General features: G+C 39.9%; 1 protein-coding gene across 3 annotated transcripts in view; it reads right to left on the bottom strand.

Annotated features, from left to right (window-relative positions):
• The window catches only part of GATB (glutamyl-tRNA amidotransferase subunit B), a 42,850-nt gene that overhangs the window by 6,000 nt on the left and 9,787 nt on the right, over positions 1 to 27,063 (bottom strand). For all 3 annotated transcript variants that reach the window (XM_005149015.4, XM_031048828.2, XM_031048827.2), the window contains exons 3-11: positions 20,939 to 21,052; positions 17,605 to 17,803; positions 16,520 to 16,642; positions 13,228 to 13,341; positions 12,076 to 12,160; positions 11,693 to 11,737; positions 9,497 to 9,686; positions 2,969 to 3,102; positions 2,522 to 2,600 (exon numbers count right to left, since the gene is read on the bottom strand). In XM_005149015.4, coding sequence (XP_005149072.3) covers positions 2,522 to 2,600; positions 2,969 to 3,102; positions 9,497 to 9,686; positions 11,693 to 11,737; positions 12,076 to 12,160; positions 13,228 to 13,341; positions 16,520 to 16,642; positions 17,605 to 17,803; positions 20,939 to 21,052 — 1,083 coding nt within the window. The remainder of the gene's footprint in view (positions 1 to 2,521; positions 2,601 to 2,968; positions 3,103 to 9,496; positions 9,687 to 11,692; positions 11,738 to 12,075; positions 12,161 to 13,227; positions 13,342 to 16,519; positions 16,643 to 17,604; positions 17,804 to 20,938; positions 21,053 to 27,063) is intronic.

The raw sequence follows: 27,063 nt of genomic DNA, 5'->3' as shown, positions 1-27,063 counted from the left end.
CTGTTGAAGTTACTCCTACGTGTGTGACCTATGCACTTGCAGAAGTAAACAAGACCTGTGGTCTGCTCTGCTCCATACCTTGCTATAGATCCCCAGAGAACACATAAGGGTGTCCAAATGGAGTTGTTTCATCCTGTCTCGCAGCAGCAGGGGCAAGTTTCTGCTTCCCTGCTGCAGGACCCAGCCTCCTCCCACAGGCCATAACTCAAAGGCAGGCCACTTATACCAGTAATGTACCCATTGCCAGCCCTGTAAACCAGGTCTAGGGCCCTATCTTGGGCATGGTCCCTACCACATCAGACTGGTTTCAGCCCTGGTGAGCAGCATGGGCACCTCCAACCCACTGTGAGCTTCAGAATACCTATGCAAGTCCCTGAAGCCAGGACACAATCACTCCACCACCCTGCACACTGGCAGAGCTGAAGCTGTTCCCCTCTGCACAGGCATGCCAGTCTGGAGCTGCTTCGGAGACCTCTGGAGTAGGATGCTATATTTGATGGCAAGTTGGGCGTGAGCTCTGTAATTACCTAAGTGGTAATTATCTAAGCACACAGTGCCCTTTCCTTGACATATGCATCCTACCATACAATGTTCTGTGTCTATAATCAGTGTTCACAGCTTTGATCTGCCTGTGTTTTACTGCCTTATACAGCAGAGACAGAACACAAAACCTCTTAAAAACTTTGAACTGTTAATAGCTTCCTGCAGTGAGCATGTATGTGTCTGCATGTCTGTGCATTCACCCCATGGAACCCTTCCATCTTTTCTTGTTGGATCTGTCTCTACCACTGCAGTTTGTTCCCCCCCACCCCAAGTGCTGCAATTCATCTGCCAGTGTGTATATATAGCCCTCTCTGCCCTCAGGCCATCCCCTATCTCTGCCTACTGCTGAGAATTGTTCTAAACATTTGTTATTCTTCTGACATCCAGGCAACCAAAATACTTTTCTAAATGTGGCAAGGTTTCTGCAGTTTGATGGGATCACTCCGTGATGGCAAACAGTATTGTTATTTCTGTGTCCGACTTCAGAACACTGAGCACAATGTGCTCATTGCAAGGATTTGGTAATTAAACATGAAAAGCATCTCTGAAATTCCTGATGTTTCATAACCTGTCAGAAGTGCTGGTGCACAAATATATCAAGAGGCAAAAAACTCCCGTAGAAGAGCATTAGTCCCTGTCTCTACCTTCACGAGGAAGCCCAGAGTTAAGGCTGGAGTTCTGAAGCTTCTCTTTCAAATGGAGACACCAGAGTGATGGGTGTGCCATGACCCCGCAGGCACAGAACTGCTCTTCATGCCAATGCTTTTCCTATTAATACTCTATGTCCTTTTTGAAGCTTTACTTTTCCAAAATTTCCAAATGCTCATGCCTCAAGTCAGGCACTTAAATCCTTATTTATGACACCTGTCATATGCAGCTGGCTGTTCACAGAAGCAGACCAACAAGACCAACCTCAGTAAGAACCACAAGCATCTCCAAAAAAGAAAACAACCAACCAGGAGTTCAGATGTCTCCAAGCAGGGCAAAGAGCTACACTTGCAACAGTTACACTTGGTTTATATTCACACTAAAAGCCTGAACTGACTTCAGTGCTATCAATTTGTACTTTGATTAAATCAGTATGTGTTAAAAAGATGGAAACCTGCCCTGCATATTCCAGTGTTAAATGTTTGAAAGCAGTCAAGGCAAGTATCTTCATGAAAATTTTCACTGATAGACACCTGAGAAGAAACACTCACCTAATGTATTCATCTACAGGATACTAATTCACTTGAAAAGACAATGCATTCCACATAAATGAGCTGGCAATAGCTGAAGGTGAATGACAGATTACTTCCTATCACAAAAACCCTCCAAATTTTGTTTGTAGGCACAGCAGTCACCATACCCATTATAAGCAGTTCACAGTTTTAGATACAAATCATGGAGAGGCTTTTTCAGACTGTCCTAAGCAAGATGACATTTTAAAGGATGGAGAAACTAGCTTTCCCATTCATACTTGCTTGAGAGGTCCATGACAGCCCTTGCTCAAAGAAGCAGGAATAAAAGAAACCAGACCTCTCCACTTCTGACTCAAAGGTACACCAGTAGCAGAACTCTTTCTGTGACTATGCTCTAGCCTTTTCCACCTGCTGATGCTTAAGAATATAGACCTAACTCTCCCCTTACTACCTAGTGACTGGCAGTCTCAGCTTAACTGACTCAAACTGGGAAACAGATCTAGTGTCCAGTCTGTTCAGGAACAAGATTACTTAACTGACTTCTGTTTACATTGCTTAGATCTACTATTTGGTTTGTACCTCCTTCTAACACTGAATATGCAGATGTACCTGTAAGATTATATACACGAGGCATTTATGTCTATATAGTATACCTACAAAATTTACCCTTCCTCAACACTCAAAAGATTTCCTTTAAAAGCAACTGATGTACTGGCACACACTGATCACAAGATTGCTACATGAATGGAGTAAGCAGCCACAGATTCAAGGTACAGTAAAATCAGGAAGGGACTTACCTGCTTGGCTGCTGTAGAAGAAATTTCCTTTCTTTCTAGAAGGTTCAGAAGGTCAGCCAGGATAGAAGAACTGACTGGGCTAGGGAAAAAGGGGACAGAAGTTACTTCATAGGGTAAGGCTAAAGATCACACAATCTAGTATGACAAGCTAGTAGACACACTCTACCCAGCTTCAGGACTGATAGCCTGACTGTACCTTACCATTGCCATATTCCAAAGAAGGAAGACTGATTACTACTCTTAACTACATGGTGCTCTTCTCTGCAAGATAGTTGGTTAACTTCATTCAGCATGACAGTGTCAAGACCTACACAGTACTGTGCCTAGCACAATGAGCTTTATAGGTAACTAAAGTACAAGCGAGCAACGGAGTGGCACTATACTATCCATGACATATGCAGAAAGGATCACTTTTGTTTCACAGCTGTAGTAATCAAGAAGCCTGACCTTTCCTTTACTGTAAGGGAATGCTGGTTCAAATAACTGAGCAGGTCATTCAGAATCCAGCCGATCACTTTCTTTGGCTTCATCTGGGTATGTTTTACCACATTTTCAAAGAATTCTGTTAATCCATCTTCATTCTGTTTAAGGAAAGTTAAATGCAGCAAAAAGTTACCAGAGTGCAAACACCATTAACTATACAATTACATTTGGAGTATAAATACTCAATCCTAAAGTAAACTTGGTTTTGGGAATCCACTGCAAAGCCACAAGACTTTGGAGGAATTTTATTAGTGTAAGAGCAAACAAACTATGCTATGCCATGCCTAGAACAGGTACACACAGCTTACCTGTCCCCTGCCTGTTTCAGTGGTGCTTCCAATGAATGTGATCTTCCTCTTAACTCCTCCCTAAAACTAGCATCTCAGGAGAAGCTTCCTCATCTTTTCATGTGTTTTCAGTAAGTATAATGCTAGCAAATATAATGCTGCCAATCTAACAGGCTGCCATGCTACCTTCTACCAAGAAAAGACTTTTCCTGAAACTGTCTGCAGATATTTCACTCAGTCTTGCAATCACTTCCATTTATTTTGGATTGAAGGAACAAGTTTAGCTTGCATTCACCCTTCAGTGATATGGAAAGGTCATAATGTCAGAAGCAGAGTTTGAATTTTTCTTCCTCCAGAGAAGCTATGTAGGCTTTCCCACAGCACCCTAAATGCTCAGAAGATACGACAGTCGGGGATTCAATTTATAGCCTAAGTGAAATCTGAGAGTGTTTTTAGAAGAACAGATACTGCACAGTCTGTTGAATGCTGTGGTGTTTGTCATCAAGGCAGTGATGGATCTCTAACTGTAGCACAGAACTCATTAGGTCTACTGAAGGTTGAAGAGACAGTAAGTGGCACCTCCTACCTTTTTAAGGAGGAATCCAAATCCAGTGTACCACTGAACTTCTGCAATGTGTGGCATAAAAACACAGGGGGACAAGCCAGCTCTCAGAAGTTGAGAGGTAACGGTTCAGAGACAGCCAAGGAGTTATTCTAAGTATACTGTCATCGCCGCAGAAACGTTTCCCAAGCACATACTGACTGCAGGCAGATCTCTGAACGATTCTGAGCAAAAGAGTTTAGGTACACACTATACCAAAGCCTGACTTTTCCCTTCAAACATCTCACTACCAAAACAGTCTAATATGCCTTGGGTTTCAAAGGCAATTTATCACCAGTGCAATACAGAGTTTTAGACTTTCCTCCTCAAAACTTTCACAACACAAACTTCCAACAGCTCTAGACAGCACATTGTGATGATGTATGGCTTTTGAGAAGAATGCAGACTACTGTCCTCTGTTCCGTGAAACGGAACAAAACGTACTTAGAGTAATGGCTGACCTGCTGTAAGGCTGGTGTGACAAAAATCAGACCCCTCCCCTTTACCTTGAGACCATCAGCAAAGAAACCAAGTTCTCATCCTAAGAAAGCCACTGAGGTCTTTTGTGAACCAAGGTAAACCTTGTAAATCTTGTACCTCCTCCTCGTTATCCATCTAATACGCACAGACACGATTCCCTTCTTTTTCCAGTGTTCTTATAAATTTAACTCGCAGTTACTTTGTAATCAAATTATGTGAAATTTGCTTATAAAATTAATGCTAAATAGACCAGAGCGACAAACCTGGCTAAAAAAAAAAAGCCAGATATTGTACCAAAGTACAGTAAACTCGATTAAAAACTGTGTTAAGTGGAATAGCTAAAATGATGCATTCCTAAGTACTGTACTCTTTCTAATTCACCTCAGGATTCAATAGTGCAAACACACGATTATTTAAACAGTGGGTTCCCTTCCACAAGACCACCTGTCTAATTTATGCAGGAAAATAAGCAAATATAAATGCTGGTTTCTTTACAGGTGCTACTGAAGGTTTTACAAACACTCCACAGAGTAGGTCTCGCTACAACATGGAAATGCACGCAAAACCAATGTCTGCAGCTGCCGCATGGCTGAACACAGGCTACGCAACTCAGACTCAGCCTGTCCATGCTTCCATCATGGATAGGCTAGAGAGCCTGTCTCTAACAGTGGGCACATGAAAACCTCTAGATATCAAGTGGCTCTGACCCTGCTGCAAGACCTTTCCAAGTCAAGTACAACATACTCAGCATTAACATTTTAATCACATCATTTCCAGGCAGCAAGAGAAAAAAAGGTCACAAATATTCAGACTTACACATGCTACCAGGTACCAAACCCCATACTCACTACTTGGGCACATAAAAACATACTCCTCAAAACTCCTTTGCATTTTAGGTTTTTTAAAGGGACTATCATTTTCTGTAGCCAAAGAGTACAAAAACCCAGTGCTTGACTGAAATGAGTGAGGCAGAACATCAAAACACCAAAATGACTGACAGAAATTAAACATTTTTCTTATTTTCTTGTCATAGTAGGAAAAAATGCAGGCATAACTTCATTATCTTCCATTTCTACACATTGTACTACTCAAACTTGATTTTAATTTGTTCTGCAGTATGGTCAACTTCCTTCATGCCAAATTGACTCCAACCACCAACACACACACCCCTATCCCTTGTGACAGATCTGAGCTGTAAACCACAGCACGCTCCAACATGCTGGTTTACAGGAATACTAAACTTGACTGTTCTCCCTAGTTCTGAATAATGTATTTTAACCTTCAGAGCAGGAAAACCAGAAATGTGGAATTGCAGCTCTGTGTTTGTGATTCAGGCCCACTTGGTGCTCCCATTACACACCAAATAGGCTGTAACTTTCTCAATTAGAGTCTCACTGGCATGAAACCTGACATACCAATATTTCAACCAGATGCAAGTTTCTTTTTTAGACATGGTTTAGAATGATCATTTAATAGTCCTGAAATATCAAAAAACTGCTGGAGGAGTGATTTCAGATGTTTTTTAAACAAGTTTAAAGCAATGCAGAATCTTACAGAATACCACAGGTACAATCTTTACAGGCCCTGGATATGCAATGCAAGCTTATGCTTTTAAACACCAATAATGTTTTCCAAAGAACTGAAGAAGAAAACTACATCAATGTTCACAAATAAAATGTCATTTTCTGCTTTCTTATTCCCATTTTCATCATGATGGTTCCCACAATAGCCAACTGTGAGATAACAACTGCTGCAAAAATGTGAGAGATTGTTGGGGAAGAAAGCCCAGAAAATCTAGCCTAATAAAGCAGACAAGCAGAGAAACCAAAGCTCAAACGTTTTTCTACAGGTTCTTGCAAGTTCTTTAAATTCTAAAAATAAGCTTAAGTTCACCTGCACACTAACATGTACAAGGACAGCATGTCACAAACAAAATGGTCAAAACCAGCTTCTACAGCATCCCACTTTCGACTGTTCAAAGGATTCACCAACATAACTGTTGCACCACAGCAGGAAGCCAAAGCCCAAGTGGAATGGCCACTTTCTAAGTAAGCAGAGGAACAGTAAATGCCTTGGAATGCCTGGAATTCAAATGAGAAAGGAATTCAGATTCAAATGCTTTACTGCAACAATTGTTCTATTTTTTGGTTGCACCTCCCCAGACCTCAGCATGGTATCTGAAAACAAAACACAGACATTCATGTCTATACCAATGCATCTCAATTTTTGACTCAATAGGAAGCAGGACAAAAATATTGTAATATCATCATTGGCAAAGTTGTCCAAGATCCTTCTTGACTGAAGTATTTGCCAGCCTACCAGCTTACGCAGCAAAGTAGGAATTGCATGCAGAAAATGAGTACTCAAATACTCAGACTGCACAGTTCAAAGAACTGTTTCTTTGCAAATAAGAAATCAGACTCAGAAGCTTCATTCGTTTTCACAATTTATATAAAACTGTCAAAAAAAATAGCAGTTTACACTTAAGAAATTTCCGCCATAAAGATATGAATAGGTAATGCTTCCCTCCCATTTCAGTACATTCTATACTGCAAAGCAGGTCTCAGATTCTCAGTACTGCAGTACCAATAGGCAGCCACTGTATGAGAATAAATCTCATGAAGCTAGCTCAGAAACTAACCTGCATGCTGCAGTATGGTATTGTTTCATTACAACTTCGACGTGTAATCCTTTCTCTAACAAGTTGGCACAGCACAGAGATTTTATATTTTAAGAGTTGTCCCTCTATCACTGCCATTTATTTAATGAGCACTCCTGGGCACTCTAACCTGAAAGAAAACTCATTAGATTTGTGCATCTGGCCCTATCAGCAATCTGCAACTTCTGATGTGAGCTTAACACAGCAACACACATACCGTGTTCAGATGAATTAAGGTTAAGTAGTCTCCCAGTGAACAAGCAAGCAACTTTTATGGAAAGTATATATGCTGACATTCTAATGCACAATAAAAGAAGACCCACAATAAAGAATGTGTTCACTTCATGCATTCAAATGGATGCATTATCCTAGTACAAGCTGAATCCCAAATTTCAGCTTGGAGCTCATTAATTGTCTTATGTGTTGCAAAAAGGAAAAAAAAAAAGCTAAAAGGAAAAAGCAAAGGCAATAGTGGATTTCATAGAACAGCTGGAAAGAAAGGGCAGTTGATGAGGCAAATATATAGATGTAGGTGATAACTTCTGATGCAGCAGAAGTCATCAATACTAGCAAAATTGAAATGGGCCAAAAAGTGTGTTGATGCCAAGTGAAAGAAGTAGGTGTACTGGGTCTGGCTGGGATGGAGTTGATTTTCTGAAGAGGGTGCTGTGTTTTGGATTTGTGACTAAAGCAGTGCTGACAACACACTGGTGCTTCTGAGCAGTACTTTCTCCCACTCTGCACACCACAGTGCGTAGGCTGCAGGTGGGCACAAAGCGGGGTGGTAACACAACCTTGACAGCTAACTCAAACTGACCAAGGGTATATTCCATGCCATATAATGCCCTGCTTAACCAGGAAAACGAAAGGAAGGGGATTTTTGGGGAAGTAGTCACTGTCATGGGTGGGATGCTGGTTGCACATCACTCTGCTTGTGGAAGGTGGTAAGTGATGGCATTCGTATCACTTTCAGGTTCTTCCCTTCTTCTTCCCTTCCTTTATTTAAGCGTATTCATCTCAAAGTACAAGTCTTCTTGCTTTTGCTCTTCCTATTCTCTTCCCCATCCCACCAGCAGGGAAATGAGCAAGCAACCGTGGTGCTTAGCAGCTGGCCAGGGTCAACCCACCACAGAGGGGGAGAAGAAAGAAAAAAAGGCAGAGAAAAAGCTTCAGGACTCATCTACCCTTCAGAGCTCTGTTCATTTTAATATGTGAGAAATAAGCTCATGTGAAAAAAACAGATGTATGGGTTAGGGTTAGGAGTAATGGCTGCAAAATCACTGACACCTCTCAATGCTCTCTCTGCGGCCTCACAACTTTAAGAGACTTCTGACTCACCTGCCCACCAAACACTGAAATATCTGCAACTCACTAAAATACACACAACCACAGGAGCAGTTTTCCTAACAGCTTTCTTCAGAAGAAAGAATAATTTTTTTTTCTGTAGAATCAGCTTCTGTACAAGTGTATTAAATAACAAATACACAAAGGAGGGATATTATGTAGTTATGTGCACTGCTCTCCCCACATTCATAGTCAAAGGAAAGGAAATCCTCCAGAGGGCAATTTAAAAGTTCCTTACAGTGTAACTTGCAGTTCCACTCTGAATCTTATTCTAAAGAAGTCCTTCTCCTGCATCTACTCATCACAGAGATAACCAAAGCAGTACACTGTTCTAGCTTAGCTGGCTATATGAAATGTCTCCTCTTGGGTGAGTATGCTAAACTCCCCACAACAATTACCACTGGCAAACAGAGATGACCCAGTTTGTATTTAAGAAGTTGAAAGTCCTTTAGAATAATTTCGGAAGTTATGACATTTTGCTGTCATTTCCTTATTTAAATCTGTATTTGCCACAGATTTTCCTTTGCTTTCTTCATCCCCTCTTCTGAACCTATCCCCAGTAAACTGCATTGTGAGGTTGAAGCTGATGTACAGCCACTCAGCGTATTTACCTAAGGATAAGTCTGTGTTTTTTCAAAACAATGTGTAAGCCAGATCAACAGGCACAAGAAGCTGAGAGACTGAAACATTGGGTTTGTTTCTGTAGTTAGGAAAACAGACCTACCAATTTGTTAAATATTGACAAGGTGCCCAGCTTTGCTCCACATCCAAAGACAAGAGAAGCAGGCACCTGCAGACAAGCATTTTTCAGCAGGAAGTTGTATGTTTGCTGTAGTCAGTCATGGGTGCATCCATGTGCAGACAGACAAGATCAATATTAAGTAATAGTTATATGCCTGCACCTTGCATGAGAAACACTTCTAGGTGCACCGTGTATGGTTTCTTTTCCCCACCATTCATGTATATAGCTTCAAGATACACTCAGTGTGTGATTTGTATCTCCAAATAAAAGTATCCATAAGAACTGACAGCTGGTTTATATGACATTTGTTAATCTTTTCAAAAACCATGCAACTTTTGAAGTTTCTAAGCTTCTTTTAGCACTTGATCAATAGACCTACCAATAAGGTGAAGCTGTGTTCAGGAAGAATCCCATACTGTTCAACAAGCTTTGCTCTCTTCACACTGGGGAGGTCAGGAAGTCTCTCATGAATCCAATCAATATTTACCACTTGCTGATGGTTCATATTAGCTGGCAAAGATTTTGTATCGTACAGAATCAATGGAGGAAGGTTTGGCTCTGGCATGAAGCTAGTAAAAATGAAAACATCCATTATAGTTATTTCCAGTCCAAAGCTAAACAAGGAATAAAATGTATATCACAAGTTTGTATTTACCTGGAAGTTGTATTACTTTTTCAACTAAACAAAATATTAAAAATTCATGACTTGCTGTATCACTGTTAAGTAGTGAGAGAACAGCCTCTGAAAAGCCTGTTTTCTTTCAGTATTGGCCACTGATTATTGAAGAGCTGGTGATGGAAAGGGGTAACTAAAACACTTCTGCACCCAAAATAATAATAAAAAATGCCAATAAACTCAGGAAGAATAGATACGGGAACAACTCATTCCTACTGCCATCAACCATGAACTGTAGATCTGAACAAAACCAGGAGTGGATTGGCAGAGAAAAACCCAGATTGACAGCTAGTGGCCAGGAGTGAACTGGGCAGGTCGTAACTTTTTTCAGACTGACTTCAAAAGTCTTTCTGAAATCCCATGCTGTGCTAAAAGCAAAGTCACTGTGCTCTGTAGGGTGCTGCCACAGAACAAAAGGCTCCCTTAAAAAGAAGGGCCAATTCAAGCCACTCAAATAACTGCAATTGAAGCGGAAACCTTGCTCTTACATGATCAAATGAGGGGTTCAAAAGTATGAGAAGAAAGCATATGGGGCACCCTCTACATTAACTATAATAATGTCTATTTCAAATCTGCCTAAACATAGATCTTAAGTTTAAAATATCATGTGCAGCACTAAGTCAGGAAAAAAAATAAATCTCAAAACCCCGCACAGTGTAATACTGATAATATTTTAGTACTACTAATAACCTTTCTGATCTTTATTTGAAATATCTCAAACTCCCCAGTTTTGCCTAGGCTTTAATGAATCTTCTTTTGTATTTGTTTGAATAAGTCTTGTTAAATAAGCCTCATGCCAGGGCCTACCATAATAAAGGATTCACAAAGTTATGACTGACTTTTCCGCTGCATTTCTACAATCAGTAATTTAAAAGTAGATTTTAAGTCTGTGGGATGTTTGCATATCCTTGCTCTGCTCTAGGAAGATCAGTGGTAGAATATACATAGATTTAACAGGAACACAGATACGGCAAAGCTGAGAGGCTCTGAAAGTTCCCCTACAGAACTATAATTCTCCAGCTGGGAAGTGAACTCTGGGAGTAAAGGGAAGACTGTCTCTGGGATGAACAGCCAGGGAACTACTGGAAGGATCAGCACTAAAATGAATCTAAGCATGAGAGGGGGCAGGCATGCACAGAGCAGGAGAAAGAGTGCCCAGAGCAGTGAACTGTGTCACTCTTCCCCTCCACACACCACTGTGACTGCCTCCCATGCTAGGGGACTAAGCAGCTGTGCTGCTACTTTGCAGCACTTTGCCAGCAACTTGTTCCCAGCAGAACCTTGTCTCCTCACCCTCTGGCTAAATCCTTCTTGGGTGGCTGTTTATGGTTTGATAGGTATCACCTCACACTGGTGAAAGGCAAGAAGTACTTAGCAAGGCTAATATCTGCATTAGGTCTACAAAGACCTTAAGGTAGAAACCTGCCTATGAATGCTGACACACTTCAATAGTAGTTGGGATTTTCAAAGAGTGACTGTGATCTATGACCACAGAATTTTAGCACTGGGCCTGCTCTCTGAAAACCATTTCCCTTGGTATTTACTTAAAGGGAGAGCAACGCTTAACTCCAAATATTCTTACGTTTTATGTCAGGCTTTCTTAAGAATACTCTTGCACTGGCCATAAAGTAAACCTTCAACTTACTCACTTTGAGCTACACACTTAGGTTTTGGGAAAGGTCTATGGATTTAGCAGATGAGACACAGTTGTAGACCTGAACTGCTCAGACTCGCACTGATTTTGACAGGTCTCTTCCCCTTCCAGTGGAAGGTAAACTTCTAATATATACTCACTGTGCTCTCTGTACATGCTCATTACACTGACTACACTTAAGGAATGATCCCCTAAATTATCAGTTCTTGAAATGTTAACTTTATTTGACAAAATACAAACATTACCGGTAATCCTGTTTTCCTTCTTTGTCTCTCATTGGTACAGTGCACCTGAAATAAAGCCAAAACAAGTAAGATGTGGTAAGAGGTACACCACAAAATTAGTTTTATGGCAAAAAATTGCCTCATGAAGATCAGAAAAACTTCTGAAAGTCACTTCAAAGAATGTGTGTAAGAGGACAGTTATTTTCCTGCTTGACGTAACAGTCTGCTTTGAAAATGTCTTAATTTTAAGAAGAGATTACTATCTGTGAGGAGACTATGCTTGTGAACATTAGCTTTAGAGGAGAGAAGCTGAGCAATACCACGTTACCTCTCCTGATCATGGTATGGTATCCATGGCACTCTAAAGCTGCTATTCCTGATGTTCCTTCAAAATAAAAACTCACCCAAGCTTGGAATCAAATGCTCTTGTTTCATTCAGAACTGTTCCTCCATTTTCAAGTTCTTCAATTTGCCTTTGTATTTCATGGTCTGACAAAAGAAAAAGGAGTAAGCTTATTATACTGCATTATTAGCTTGTGCACACTCCAGTATTTCATTTTTCACTGCTATGCAGTAACAGAATAAGTTTGTTGTTTTAACCTTAATGAAATCAACCACAGTAGTTACAGGCAGAATTATCAGTCACTGTCTCTCTCTCCAGAACTGTTTTCTTCTTTGCAAGTTTTCCTCATCTTCTTTCATTCCCTTTAAATAGAAAACATTTTCTCCCAGGCACTGCAGTCAAGCCATACATTGTTAGTGACCTTCCAAATCACTCAGTTGAGTTTTCTTTTGGAGATACAATAATCATCTCTTCTTGCTCATACTCAATCTGCATCTGAACTTCATACAAACCACCTACCATACTCAGTGGAAAGCAATCCTCTACACTAGAGGACACAATGCTACTGCTAACATATTTCAATAATAAACATATTAGGTATTGAATCATCTGCTTTATTCTTTTTGCAGGCAGAGGGTTACCTCTGTAACAAAACTGCAAACTAATATGACTGTTATCCCCAGAGTACCCCATACTAAGATTTATTCTGTCATGAAGAAGAAAGAGCAGGGCTGCTCCACAAGGAGGCATAAGCCAGGAACCAAGGGTGACCACAGCACAGGCAGAGCTGTTGCTATCTGGTGCAGTCCCACTAGTCTGAACAGCATGGGCAGGGGTATGTGCTACTAACAGGGTTCACTGACGCTCTCAGTCAAGGTGAGGGGATGAGCTGGGTCTAGGCTCCATCCACAGACTGCAGTCAGAAGCAGGAGGTAAACCCAGAGACAGCATTGTGAACAAGACTACAGAAAGGTCCACCAGGAGACAGGGCTGAAAACTGGCACATATGTGACATAGCTTAGACCAAGTCTGAAGGTCCCAGCCCGAGCTTAATGGGACTTCTAGACTCACAGTCAAGGTGCACGGAAGGGACACTCAGGCAAAGCCAGTCAGGGCATTTGAGACCAATTTCTGCACTCTAAGGCTGACACATTTCATGTCAGACCACATAAAGTGTCTACAATACTCTTTTAATGAAGCAACCATCATTTACCTACTGCTTTTGCCAGGAATCGTATGCTATTGATATTCTTCACTTCAGTCCTCACTCCATATGGCTCTCCAGGGTGATGCACAGAAACATTGGCATCCACTCTCAGCTGACCCTCTGTAAAAGGAAATTTTATCAACAGAATAGCCTGCCCTGTAAACTAGAGTAAAAACCTTGGCACGCATTAATAAACTGCATGTTATGTGCACAGCATTAATAGCTTCTGTATGGGCAGAAAAGAGTACCAACCACCTCATCAGAGCTTTCTGTCTGATTCCACCTCAAGCCACTGCCTCTAATAATTCAACATTTTCCTAGAATAATGTTTTGGGTTTAATCACTGCTTATAATTCCTCTCGGAGAAAACTGCATGGTGCAGTGCAGCACAGATCCTCTAAGCCATACAGTGAAAAAAGCTTCCAATTCACAGGTCTTAAATAAAGGGAAGAATTAGACAAGCAAGTGGTGGATTGTGAGCTTCCATTCCTCTAAAAAACAGCGAACCCCCCCACTTTTGGAATGACAGTTTGATGGGTACAGATTGCCCCAGCATGGAACACAAGAACCTACAGTTACGTTGAACAGATTTACTAAGGTGTTCTTGGAAATTTACAGCTCAGGGACAAACTGTGAGTAGCAGAGTTTTTTTGTAATTTTCTCCCTCTCCTCCACAAAACTGCAATCCCACCCCCACCCCCAATTCCCCTGGTTGCCAAAACCTGAAACTGAATCCAAAGGTTTATATAAAAGCATCCTGCACTTTTAGTCCAAAATGGACTAATGTGAAATCTCTAAACTTGGAGATCTTTAGTGACTCTACCAGAAGTAACTCGTAATTGTATCTTTCCCAGTTTTGTCCCTCTAAAGACATCCCTTCCGAGAAGAAAAAGCTTGCCACAGTATATCAACTGGTAGGAATAAACAAACAGGAGAGGCTGTATTAAAAAGAATCATTATTTTTCCCATACTGCACAGTGAACATGTGTAGCCTTCCTCTTTTCTAACTTTATTTCAAATACAGATAAAAAGAAACAAAACACTTCCTGTTTAGATACAGTAGCACTATTAAAGAGAGCACAAAATAGCTCAGCGCTAAACCTGTGAAGATGGCTACAGCTTTAGAATCCTTTCCAGTCAATAGATGTAAATTGACTAGAGGGGTCTTGGTACACTTTGCAAAAGCAGGCTGGATGATAGCACACTAATTTCCTCTCATAGAGTCTTGCCAAACATGCAAATGAAGGACAAAGGTGCTGGAATAACCCAACATCTCTTTCAAGAGAAGTGTTTTGCATGTGCTCCCTCTTTGGGGTGAAATGAGTACTTGTTCCAAAAAAGGAATAGACTTGTCCTGCTGTTGCTTCATTTTGAGACATGACCTGCTTCTACTTGGATGTAGGTGTTAGTGTGACAAGACAATAAAGTTAATCAGGCATAAGAAAGGAAAGCCAGGCCCCAAATGTTCTTAAGAAAGATTTTTTCCTTTAAGCCCACTTTAAGCCCAGCTTCTTTCACTTTGCAATGAAACAATCTTTTCATCTGTTAGTTGTAATGAAATAACACTGATAAAACTGGGCACTGAACACACAAGCAGAATTAAGGTAAGAATGTAAAACCTTTATCTGAAAGAAAGTATGATGAGGGAAGACTACAGTAGAAGGTCTCTAAAACCACCACCCTAAAAACAAAACCAATCAAAACCAAACCAAACAAAATTCCAATTACTTTTAAAAACCAACTATACTGGAGGAAGTATATTCCCTGAACTGGAATTGTCCCCTAAAGTCAGAAATCTCACTATGATAAAAGATATGATAGTGCAATTCCAATGGCAATATTAGGGCCAAATTCAATAGCAATAAAGGAGAGTACGCATCTCCATGAAGGACTTTGAAGAAGCATGCAAACTGGCTGCTTAATATTAACAGCTGTGCCCCATTAGACATGTGTAACACTAGTATTAGAAAAGATGCAGACACATAATGTCTAGCAATTATTATTTCCCCCCATATTAAATTAGATTTGCATCACTAGCAACTTTTATTGGATCCCATTTATCGGGTGATACATGGACCACTCTGACTCGTTTCTCACTGTGGACTGAATTTGTTGCCAGAACAGTGAGGCCAACTGTCACAGGCAAAAATACAGTTTACATTGTAAACACTAATAGGCAGCTGATAATTGGGTGTATGTGTGGAGGGGATGAATACCCAAAGCTGTGCTTTTAAACTCTCAAGCAGAAGCCTACTATTTGCTAGCTGTAATCATGGGCTGGTTGTAAATTTTGGTAACATCAGGACTGAGCAGAAGTGGTATGACCTGAATCCTCTAATTAATAGAGGAATATGAGACAGAGTTACCAGTTAGGAGGCTGATCACATTCTGTGACTCTGCACATCACTTATTGCAAAAATTGGGGCCTTAGGGTTCCAGAAAGAAGAGCTGGTGCCAAAAGAAGGGGTTCCCACAAGAAGTGGCTCAGAAAGGTAATAGCAATCTTGGCTAAAGCAATCCTGAAGGTGGGGAAGGATCCCAAAGATCTGATTTGTGTGGAGACAAATGCCAGCAGATGCCTAGTGACACTGGCCTCTAACACCTGATGCTGGTATCTGCAAACCTGCTGCACAGCATGAACACAGTTTTCTGACCTGTCTCCCCAGACTAGCAGTGATCTCCCTAGTAGTAGTACAACTTGAGACCTAGTGAACATAATGTTGCATGGGAGGAAAAGATAAAGTGTGAAATGATCAAGTAGGGCAAAAGCTGCAGTCTTGTTGGTTAACCCCAGCACCCATGTCCACTATGCACTGTCATTTACTCCATCTCAACCATGACACCAGCACAAATTTATTGCCTATACCACCTTATGACTAGCTGAGACCTAACACAACTTACAAGATGATCTATGCTCCCACTACATTGTCCCTTCCTGTAACTTCAATATTCTACAACTAATCCTTAATACAGACCTGTGAGACAGTGCTACAGCAAGCAAGTTGAGGACAGGCAGGGAAAACCACAACAACCCTGGGGATATTCCTTCCTGCCTAGGCTTATCCTGTAAAAATACAGTGTGAGGCAATATAAAACCTAGCACTGCAAAGCTCTGCAGACAAAATCAGGCCCGTACGGACACCTGAAGCATGGCACACATTAGGACAGGCCCTGGGGATTGTAAAAACAACAGACAGAATAGCAAAAGATAGAAAGCAAAACCAACAGAAGCTGCAAAACTCCTGGAAATGCAGAGAATTATTGGTGACAAGGGAAGATGCCCTTCCCCCTTCAGTACCTGCCATGACTGCGTGGCTGCTCCCAAGCGTTTGAAGAATGAGCTGAAGCTCTCTGACTGCTGCAGCTGCTTCTTCCCCACAGCACATATCAGGCTCCATGACAACCTCCATGAGGCCGACTCCTATCACGGAAAGAGACAGGAGATTTCAACAATAGCTTTTGATCTTGGCATATTAGAGTGCAACTGGTTAAACACATGAAAGCACTTGGGCTTTTTCTGAGCTAAAAAAGGCAAAAAAAAAAAAAACCAAAAGCCCTGATGCATTATTCAGTGACTCTCACTATGGGGCTAGCTGCAGATTGCTGTAAAACTTTTCCTTCTGTTTTTTAAAGGAAACCACAAACAACCTTCCACCCTTTGATGACATGTAGATCAGAAGGACACAATCCTCTCTTGCCTTTCTCTAGAAGGACTGTCATGTAAAGCCAATCTAATTCCAGGTTCAAATTCATTTATCTTGAACTAATTCTGGAACAGACAGAACTGTAAACAGATGTAGTCTAGCTTTTAGCTTCAGTATCCAGCTTTCAAAGAACATGAGCAGCCACAGCCCTTAACTTCAATGGATGTTGGAGCCAGTTAGGCTAGGCCATCTAGGTTGCGACCCATGTTGTATGCTAAATTAGTTCATTTTGTTTAGAATTTCAAAGTTTAAAGAGAGAATTTACATTTTTTCAATGCGAATCATTACAAGAAATGCCTGACTCATGCACTGACAAACTCTATAACAGCTGCTCCTTCCAGACACAAGCTTGATTCACTACACCTTTAATTTATTTATTTATTTATTAATAACAATGTATACAAAGAGCTAAGATAGCTGAGTGGTTTTATGTGACTGAGGCACAGTTTTGAGCAAGCTGTAGCCAACGGATTTCTAACTTGCTACTGGCAACTGACATCAACAAACAGCAAAGGGAAGGCCAAGTTTTCCCTGTTTCAAGTGTAATGGTCATTTCGATGAGTTTTTATTGTTGAGGACATTAGAGTTATTATTTCTCACCTGTTCCCTGCCACCCATTCACCTTTCATGACTCATCTTACACAGAAAGGAGAAAAACAGAAAAATAATCCAAGCCTACCAGCCCTATTCAAGTCAACAAGAGTCTGGCTCCTTGTGTCATCATGAAGACTCTTCCCACTGTCTTGCTCCAACTGAATTTGTTTAATCCTCACAGTTTTGGTTACCATCTGGCTCATTTTGTTGTCTGTGCAGAGACTGTATGACAAAGTTCCATTCACCGCAATAGGAACTCTTTGCTGAGTGATCTGATAGCCAGCCTGTCAACAAAATTAGATTTATAATCACATAAAACACTTTCCGGAAAGCAGCAGCACAGCCAACTGCAAATATTATAGACTAAGAACAAAACTGAAAATGCAACATCTTCCACAGTGAACTACATAAGAGAATAGAACATATGCACATGCAAATTCAGACGTTATTTTGCTTAGCTGGAAAGGAAGCAAGGTAGAAGATAGGTATAGAATTCAACATAAGTGTGAGAATTTAGAAGTCTAGAAAAAAATGAAAACTCTTCTCCATACAAGCAATGCAGAAAGAATCAGTAATCAACTGTACAACTACTTGCCAAGCATTACATAAATTTCACTGACACTGCCTGGGGACAGGAAATGGACTGGAAGAGGTTCTTCCACGCCTGTGGTTCTGTGATCATGTTAAATCTTGTCTGAAGCCAGTCACCATACCTCCATTCCCAAACTGGGACTATCACTCATCCTCCCACCAGAACGAACATCCCTCAGACCCGTCCAGAACTATACTCATCAGAGGGGAGCAGAGGGAAGCAGGGGGGCGTGGGTAATGTGTGTGGAATCAAGAAAATGAGAAAACCCAATTTCATTCATGTAGCAGTTTAAAAGATAGAGACCACAATCCCACATAAGGCACAAGCTGATAAATGCCACCTCATGCCTGGGACTCCAAAGGGGGAACTACTATCCAGAAAAGGGGTTGCCAGTGGCAAGGTACTGGAATACCTGCAATGATGTAAAAATACAGAAGTGAAATCAATTACTCTGCTGAGATAGGGACCCCATTTCTTCCTCCTTCCTAGCCTGCTCATGCCCTCACTGGTGAGAATTAATCAAAAAGCCTGCCAGATTTTAATGAACTGGGAGGAACTTTTATATGTTTTGCAGGGACGATGAGCTTACTCTAAAATGTAGAGATAGCGACAATACATTGGGATGGAGAACAATGGTCTGCTCCTGTGAACAGTTCTATTTATATATGCAATGAAGTGCATGACCTTCTGGCTGTTATCACTATAAAGAAAACTATAAGAAAAATACAGTAACTGACTCTCTGCAACCTATGCTAATTGCACAGCTCTTCCATTCTCCTAAAATATCTCATTAAAATTAGTTTTTTTAAGAGCCTTAAATTGTGAGTGACAATAAATAACAAAAATCCCATTTTCCATCAAAAGCCCCATTTTCAGGAGTAACAATAATCCCATTGTCAAATGACTCCAAGAGCTAGATTTATTTTATTTGCTCTACATAGCTCATTAGCCTAAACTCTGCATCTTATTACAGGGTTCCTGACTCGACTGTTTCACAGTGAAATGCAGGTTGGGCAGTTTATTGTTAATGCTTAAACTGCAGAAGTCAGCCAGTAGAAAGCCAGAATTACATGTTTCAAGCTAGTAAAATGTGTCAGCACCTCATTGACCAAATTTCCATGCTTATCTGACTAAAGGATCCTGTACTTCATGTATGCAGACAATGACATCCCTCTTGGTGCTGTACACACCTTATTCCACCTCCCTTTCTCCTCTAAATATATGGATGTGGTTTCTTTCCTATGACAACATCCTTACATATAGCTTCTATGCAGCAAACTGATAGCAATAGACAGTACAGGAATATGAGAGATAGCTTTCAGTTTAACAGCCAAAGCACCAAAGGTGCTTTGAAAACATCTCTGTGACGTTTTTGGTGTTTCTTTATGATGTGTAAATGAATTCTGAAAGTAATACTTATTTCCTGCTATTTCACTTTTTTCTCCTTCAGGTCTAGAAATGAATTTTAAGATAGTTTTACATGGAAAAAAAAAACAAAAACCAAAACAAGAAAACCCAACATATTGGCAATTCAAACTAGTAAGTTTGCATTAAACATTCCCAGAATTCTATGATTTTAGTTCACTACGGAGCCTCCAGCAAAAGGGCCTCTTAATGGCTTACAAATACTAGGAAAATTATCCCCAGAAACTAATCAGTAATTACATCAACTTCACAGAACAGCCACAAGTTCCCAACGTAGAATAAAACAGAGCAGAAATGTCTTTCAAGATCCAGGTCTCCAGTGGACAACGATAATATAATTCTCTTTCTAATACAGGAAGCAATTGTATTTGAACATTTTTTGTGCAACTTCAGAATATCTGCCACAAAACAGTGGAAGAGAAGGTAATTCTGTTAGTAATACGGCACCTCTACATGTTCATTTGGGACCTGAGAAATCTCCCACTCTGCTTCTCAGGATGTCAGGGACACCTCACCTAAAGAAAGGATAAGTTAAAACACCTGATCTTTCTCAGATAAAATAGAAATAGGGTTTTTCCTTTGATGTAGTCATCAGCTCTTCACCCCAAAATCGGGGAACTAAAACTAGTGTGGTCCCTTTGACAGATTAGGGTTCAAATAAACCTTCAGTACAAATAATCAGACAAGGAAGAAAAAAAAAAGCTTAACATTAGAAAGTTTTCATTTCATTAAAATAGAAAAAATGCTCAAACTGCTGCATCCTGCTGTAATGACAGAAGTCAGGTTCTTAAATTATTTCAATATTATTACACTCATATCAAGTGTGCCAAAATGCACCTGACTTCCACTGACACTTTCTACACAACATGAAAGCTACCAATGAACCACACTGCAAAGACTCTGTTTCTCAGATGTGGGGGGTTTTTTTTGGTTAATTTCGTGGAACTACTGAGAAAATTTTAAAGGGAAATTTAATATTTCTATGTCCTAAGCACACACAGAAAGACACTGTTATGTTTATACCACTGGAACCTGTGTTTGTTATACATTCACTTTAAATGAAGGACTATTATCAGGCTGCTTTTACCCTAACAGACAATTAGTACTAAACACCAGGAATGGAGAACTTAAGGGGCAAAGCAGCTCCAGCTCCCAATTCAATTACATTAGCTCCTGGAATCGTGCAGCTAAGCAAGGAGTCAGCAATCAGAGCAATCATATTCAATCAGTGAGCACCAGGGTACAGCTGCCTATTCATCAGGGCACAGTGCAGCATCCCATTGGGGTGAGCAACACACTGAAACCAGAAAAAGCATCTCTTTACTCATCCCCTATTGCCATCTATGCTCCCAGCCTGTCCTTTCCTACAGGCGTAAAGGGACCAGATACACTGCATACTTACAGGCAGATCTGCATAGAAATAGTGTTTTCTGTCAAACAAGGACCTCTTGTTTATGCTGCAATTGAGTGCCAGGCCTGTCATCACTGCTGCTTCTACACATCTTCTGTTGATAACCTAAGGAAACACGACACATGGCTTTACTCAGATATGTATGTAACGAATTTATATCCCACACATTACCTTATTTGGAGCACATACTCAATTTTGCTTCCCTTCAACCACCATTAGATCTCTTTCCTTGAGTGGGTAGTTCTTATTCATCATTAAAGTTGCGGTAGCTACAAATCTGCAAAGCTTTAAGAGGAATAAACAAGCCATTTGATCGTTTTGTCATGCCACATAAGGAAGTGTGCACTGTTCTTGCTTGCTACTTTTGCAAACATTCCAGTACTTCTGAATCTTCAGGAGTAAAAGAGACAAGTCATAGCAAATGATAATTGAGTCATAACCAGCTGTCAGCTCATCCTAGGAACTTGAAACACTAGAGATTTGCATTAGGGACTGCAGTACAATTTCTGTAAAAATCTCAGAATCCCTTTAACCACAGAACCACAGTGAATTCATGAGTATAGATGTCAATGCTTTGATTAAGCATGATGAAATTAAGCACACTTACATGCTTTGCCAAAACAGAATCAGAGACATACTGATTGCTCCTATGCTTACAAGTATACATGCATTTCCAGGACCCAGGTAAACCATGGGATTAAGGTTCTTGCAGGACGCCATATGACCTGGAGACCCAGCAAGACCTTCATGAAGAAATAAAGAAGTTAAATGCAGTTTCTCATCATGGACTCGTGACTGTCAGTGCTACACCCTTCTATTGCCCCAGCAGGGTCAGGATCCAAAGGAGAAATAAAATGCCTCTCCAAAAAGTACTAACAAGCAATGTTTCAAATTTATGTGGTGGTTCTTTTTTTCCAAATGTGCTCTCTTTAATCTAACAGTTGGTTTAACTAACATCAAATGGAAAAACTGAAGACTGAGTTTTTCTTAGTACAGTATTTTGAAATAAGAACAGAACTTTATTCATCTTATTCTGCACTGTACAGCTGCCAAGAAGTCAATTTCCACCATTAAAAGGACACATTATGTAAAAGGATCTAGATGACTTCATCAGCATTGACCAGAACATAAAAGGCTTAAATAATGTTTTCTTCAGAGTTTCTGATGGTATTTACTTTTTATATTCTCCAGCCTGATTTTTGAAAACAGATTTCTGATTCCTGAAAACAGATTAAACAGCTGTACATTTCCCATCATCCCATGTCTTCAGCTGGAAAAGGAAACTCTTTGCTTTACTCATCTAATATTTAAAAAATCAAAATAATAGGAGAACATATGAGAAAATCTTAATGAAGAAGAAGAAACTTGAAAATTGCTTATACAGACAAGGAATTAAATATTTAAGACATTTAACAAGGGAACTTTCAGATCTTTAGTGTAGCTATATATGGCTAATAGCACACATCATCTGTTCAGCATATTTTAATGTTTTAAAAATTTAAAAGATACATAAAGCAAATTTTAAATGAGAAACAAAAAAAGGAAGATCAATTTCTCTTTGAAATACTGCGCCACAGCAAAATGAACACAGTCCTGACTGTAATCTAAAGCAAAACTGGGAACTAAGAAATATTAATTTATTTCAGTATCACAGCTGCAGTTCATTATTTTGTAGATGCTCCTGTTTTCAACAATGCTGCCAGGCAGTACAGATACTTATTTTTTTAATGTTTAAGGAAACTTGTAACAGTCAAATTGTTCAATGTTTAAAATACTGTAATATTTCTAAATACAGGAGCAAAATTTCCTCCTACTAAAGTCTGCTTACATGATCCTGTCCAGCTTTACAAATTACAGAGGACCGTGTCAGCCAGCTTTTTAACAGCTAGTTACCAGAAACACAGTAAGGCTCCATAAGGACTGGTAGACTCAGAACACCACTGCACCAAAGCAGTGAGCTGCTGTCTTGTTACATTTCCTGACGGTGCCGGGGCTGTGACCGACTATAATCAGAGAAGAAGACAAAAACCCAACTCCCAAGTCACAGTCAGAACCTCATAGCACATTTTTCAAACACAGATGGAGTTTAGTTAATGATTACACTACAGCTACTGCCCTTGACCACTTGCTCTTCGATTTTTGCTTCAAGCAAGGCAGAGTGTATCTTATGCATGGCCCTAAGGGATACTACTGTTTTGAGGTGAAGGAAATAATTCCCACACACATATGACTTATACCAGTGGAGAAGCTTTTGCACTATTGCTGCTGAACCATTTTAATGCCTCTGGGGAAAAAGTGGCATAAATATGTGAAGTATTGATTATTTCCTATGTAGTATTACTAATCATTTAGATGACTAATGAGTATGTGTCCTTAGTGTACTGGGTCATACTAGCCAAATCACTGTATATGCACCATTACTCATTCAGCAATACTACTTCCTGTGCTTCTTTATCGACCTCTGTGGTGACAGAAGGCATTGCAAAGCAGATCTTTCCCACTGTAGCATAATAAGATGTCTACCATGCCAACCTGCTTCCTCTGCCCTGCTTAACCCCAAAAACCTCCAAAACAAACTCAAAAGTTGTTTAACATTGCTCCATTTCTGAAGTAACTTCTACTACCCATTCCAGTGATCAAGGCTGTGCGCATAAAGCAGAGTTGTTTAAGCGAATAAGCCTAGCTTTTCAAATAATGTGCAGTGATAAACATCAATTCAACATGTGAAACTTCCCATGCTAATGACCTAGAATAAGTCCTCCAAGCTTGTTTATGCAGTAAGCTGTTATTAAGTCGACAGCTTTGACTAGCACCAAAGATTTAAATTACTGGCTTGAACTGACAAGCTGCCAGTCTGGTATGTTAGCAAAGTGCTGGCCTTGAAAGCAAGCTATGTAGTTTCTGCAACAGCTCTGGACAAAACACAAGAGCCTATGAAGCCTTCTTAAATATTTCTGGTCTTCTAAAATGGAAGCATCTCTCCTAGGCATTCAAAGGAAATGCTAGAGAGCTATCACAACAAGCAATGTAAATTGTTTGTACTGGAAACTCACGAAAAACCTTAACAATGGTATCACACCACCAGTACCATTCCTATTGTAACTACACTATCCTGCTAGAGCACCATGGTAACTGAGCGCTAAATGAATGAAAGAACAATCCAACCAAGATGTTTCTTTTTCTGATACTACCTATTCTTTACATCTAGTTCACAAGTGGAAAGACTCCTTTTAAAAATTTATCAGCTTTATTTGCAAGGTCAGTTTAGTCAAGACCTTCATTTTAAATACAAGACTATTCAATTAGCTATACAAAACTACACACAATAACTTCAATGACACAAATTCCCACCAAAAGCAAATTTTAACAGCAGGTTTACTTCTTATATTAACACATTAAAGAAAGCTGCCCCCCTTTTGAGGTGAGGATATATGTTCCTATATTTAGTAAATGATCGTTTTTACATTTTAAAGAGAGCAGCTTCTTCTTTTGCTAATGTGTACTCTATAGGATAATTGCACAGGGGGGAAGAAGAAACATCTGGATTTCTCTCCTGGAAAAAGTTCATTTTTGCTACCTTTTCTTAAAAATGAACCAAACAACAAAATCAACACAGTAACAAAACCAACAAAGTAATCTTTGCCATAACAATGGCAGCCAGGAAGCCCTTATTTATGGAACAAAGTACTTCTTGTACTAAAAACTAAAATCAAAATAATTTCCCAGAAATTTCAAAAGTTTTTGATTCTAGGTCACACATTTATAATAAAGTTGTTTTCATACTAATTGGCTATCTTAAGACCTTCATTCCTAATTATAATCATGAGGAAATCAGCATTAATCAGATTAACTACAGGATTGTTTATCTAAGAAATATGTAATTTTAGCTCCTTTTCATTCTAAATAACAGCTGGAAGAAGGAAGCAGTGCAATGTACTTAACCACCTCTCTGCAGCCCAGGCAATAATCTTTAAAAACCTCAACAGATATACCTAATCATATTTCCCAGAACTCCCATTTCATATTGCTCTGATTTTTATTTGCTTTCACTAATGGATCTATTCAGTCTTACTATTCTTGCTGTGTTAAAGTAGCAACTTCCTCCGATATACGGTTCTTTGAAGTGCAATCATAAGTTAAACTTCAAAATAAACTACTCTTACATCTGCTCAGTCCAAATGTAATCATGACTGTTCAGTCTGACACTGCAGATGAGTACTTCAATGCAGCATTCTTCCTTGGCATTCTCCCACACAGAGAGAAGGGCGTAACTGCCTTGTAGCTATGCACGTACAAAATGTACATTACAATAAATGAAAAGCTAGCCATTTCCCAAATGACCCATTTATTTCAATAGGTGTACAATCAGAACCCCATCCTTCTAAGCATACAGTAAAAATGTAAAAGAACAAGCCAACCTAAGACTTATCATTTGTTTGGTCTGCAAAGAGCTCCCATCTTTCAGAAACTGAGGTCTCTTAACTGCAGCGGTAAGTCCCAAAGAAGGCCAGCTTCAGTGTTCCAGTGTTCTCAGTGTCTTCTGCGTTTCAGTCCAGCCCCCCCACTTTTCAGCATATTTCTTGCCTTAACATAAGTGTTACGTATGCTCTTATCCCTAAGGAAGGGGTCAAGACAATAGGGGAAGAAGCACCAGACATTTTAAATGAAGATCTTAGATTAATAGAAAGAGATTCCAGGTTAAGAAAAGAGAACAAAATGGCAACTGAGAAGCTGAAGCAGCAAAGGAAGATGAGCTCAGAAGTCATGAAATATACCTTAATATATTTTGTAACTTTATCTTTCTACAGTCTGGTACCAAAGATGTATGCTGGTATACAAAACATATTACTGTTCCTAACCTTGTCCAGTGGCAGAGTTGGCTTGCGGTGATGCAGGACACTCATTCAAGTCAGATCTTAAAACCAGGCAACTCTAAGTACTCTGTTCCCAAACATGCTACTTTAGGTGTACTCAAACTTTAACAGGACACATTGTTCTGAAGCTGAAGATCTAGTCTGAGAGCTCATATCACAAGACTTAGAATTGGAAGAAGCATCTTCCAGTGTCAGTGATGACCAGGAAAATTCCGCAGCAGTAGGAAGAAATGCTGACCCTTGGGAGTAAGAAAAACTGTAAGCTACCACCAGATATAAAGCTGTTTATGTACTGAATGATTTCTAGGTTTCTCAGCCCTTTGAGACAGGGGTTGCTAAAAAACAAAACAAAACAAAAAAAAACCCAAACAACAAAACCAAAAAACCAACCAACCAAAAAAAAAAAACAAAAAAAAAAACCCAAACCATAGAAGAAAAAAGCCATTCAGACTGTCCAGGCAATGTGCTCAATGATCTCCATGGAATAAGTCTATTTTTTTTGGGTGGTATAAAAGCAGCCAATCCAGTGGTATTGCCTCAAACCACCAGTTTTCATGTCTCAGATACCATCATCAGTGGCTAAAAACAAATAAACTTCTACCATGCATGCAGAACTGGTTCCAAGCAAGAGAACCAGGGAAGACAGAACAATGCAATAGTGATAGTTCATGATATCCATAACCAAACGCTGTGTTTCTATGCTGTTTTCTATCCAAAAGTTCTGTATCTCTCTAACACCCATGGCCTCCATGCTAACAGCAGTTTTCTGCATCTGCCATGTGGCTTTTTTTTCATCTGCCATAAGGCTGCTCCCTCTCTTATGCCAGTTGAAATTTAAACCACTGCTAATGCCATCTGACCCAGGACAAGTTAAATACAAGAAGATCCAGTTACAACCTTTCACTGTTTCTGGAGGTATGGGACTGAGCAATGGCCAAAACCTATGTTACAGAATGGGATCAAATCCAAAGTCAACCAGAGCTTTGAGGTGCACCTTCTCAGACCTTTTTTCCTACACTAAGCTCCACAAAAAAAGGCTTAAAAAGGCTTTTAAACACCTGTCTTCCTCAATACAATCTTGATTGTTTAACTTGTTAAATAGAGAAAATTCAGAGCAGTTGTACAAAATAGTTTATAGACCAGCTCCTGCTCTCTTGATCCTTGCAGATGAGCCTTTGCTTGTAGCCTTGGTGAGGGCCAGCTCTGTGCTTTTCTGAGTTGTAACAAATTCTGACCATCTGA

Source organism: Melopsittacus undulatus, chromosome 7, assembly GCF_012275295.1.
Source record: "Melopsittacus undulatus isolate bMelUnd1 chromosome 7, bMelUnd1.mat.Z, whole genome shotgun sequence".
Lineage (NCBI taxonomy): Eukaryota > Metazoa > Chordata > Aves > Psittaciformes > Psittaculidae > Melopsittacus > Melopsittacus undulatus.
The sequence above is the reverse complement of the archived record's forward strand: the minus strand, read 5'-3'. Positions and strand labels throughout refer to the sequence as shown.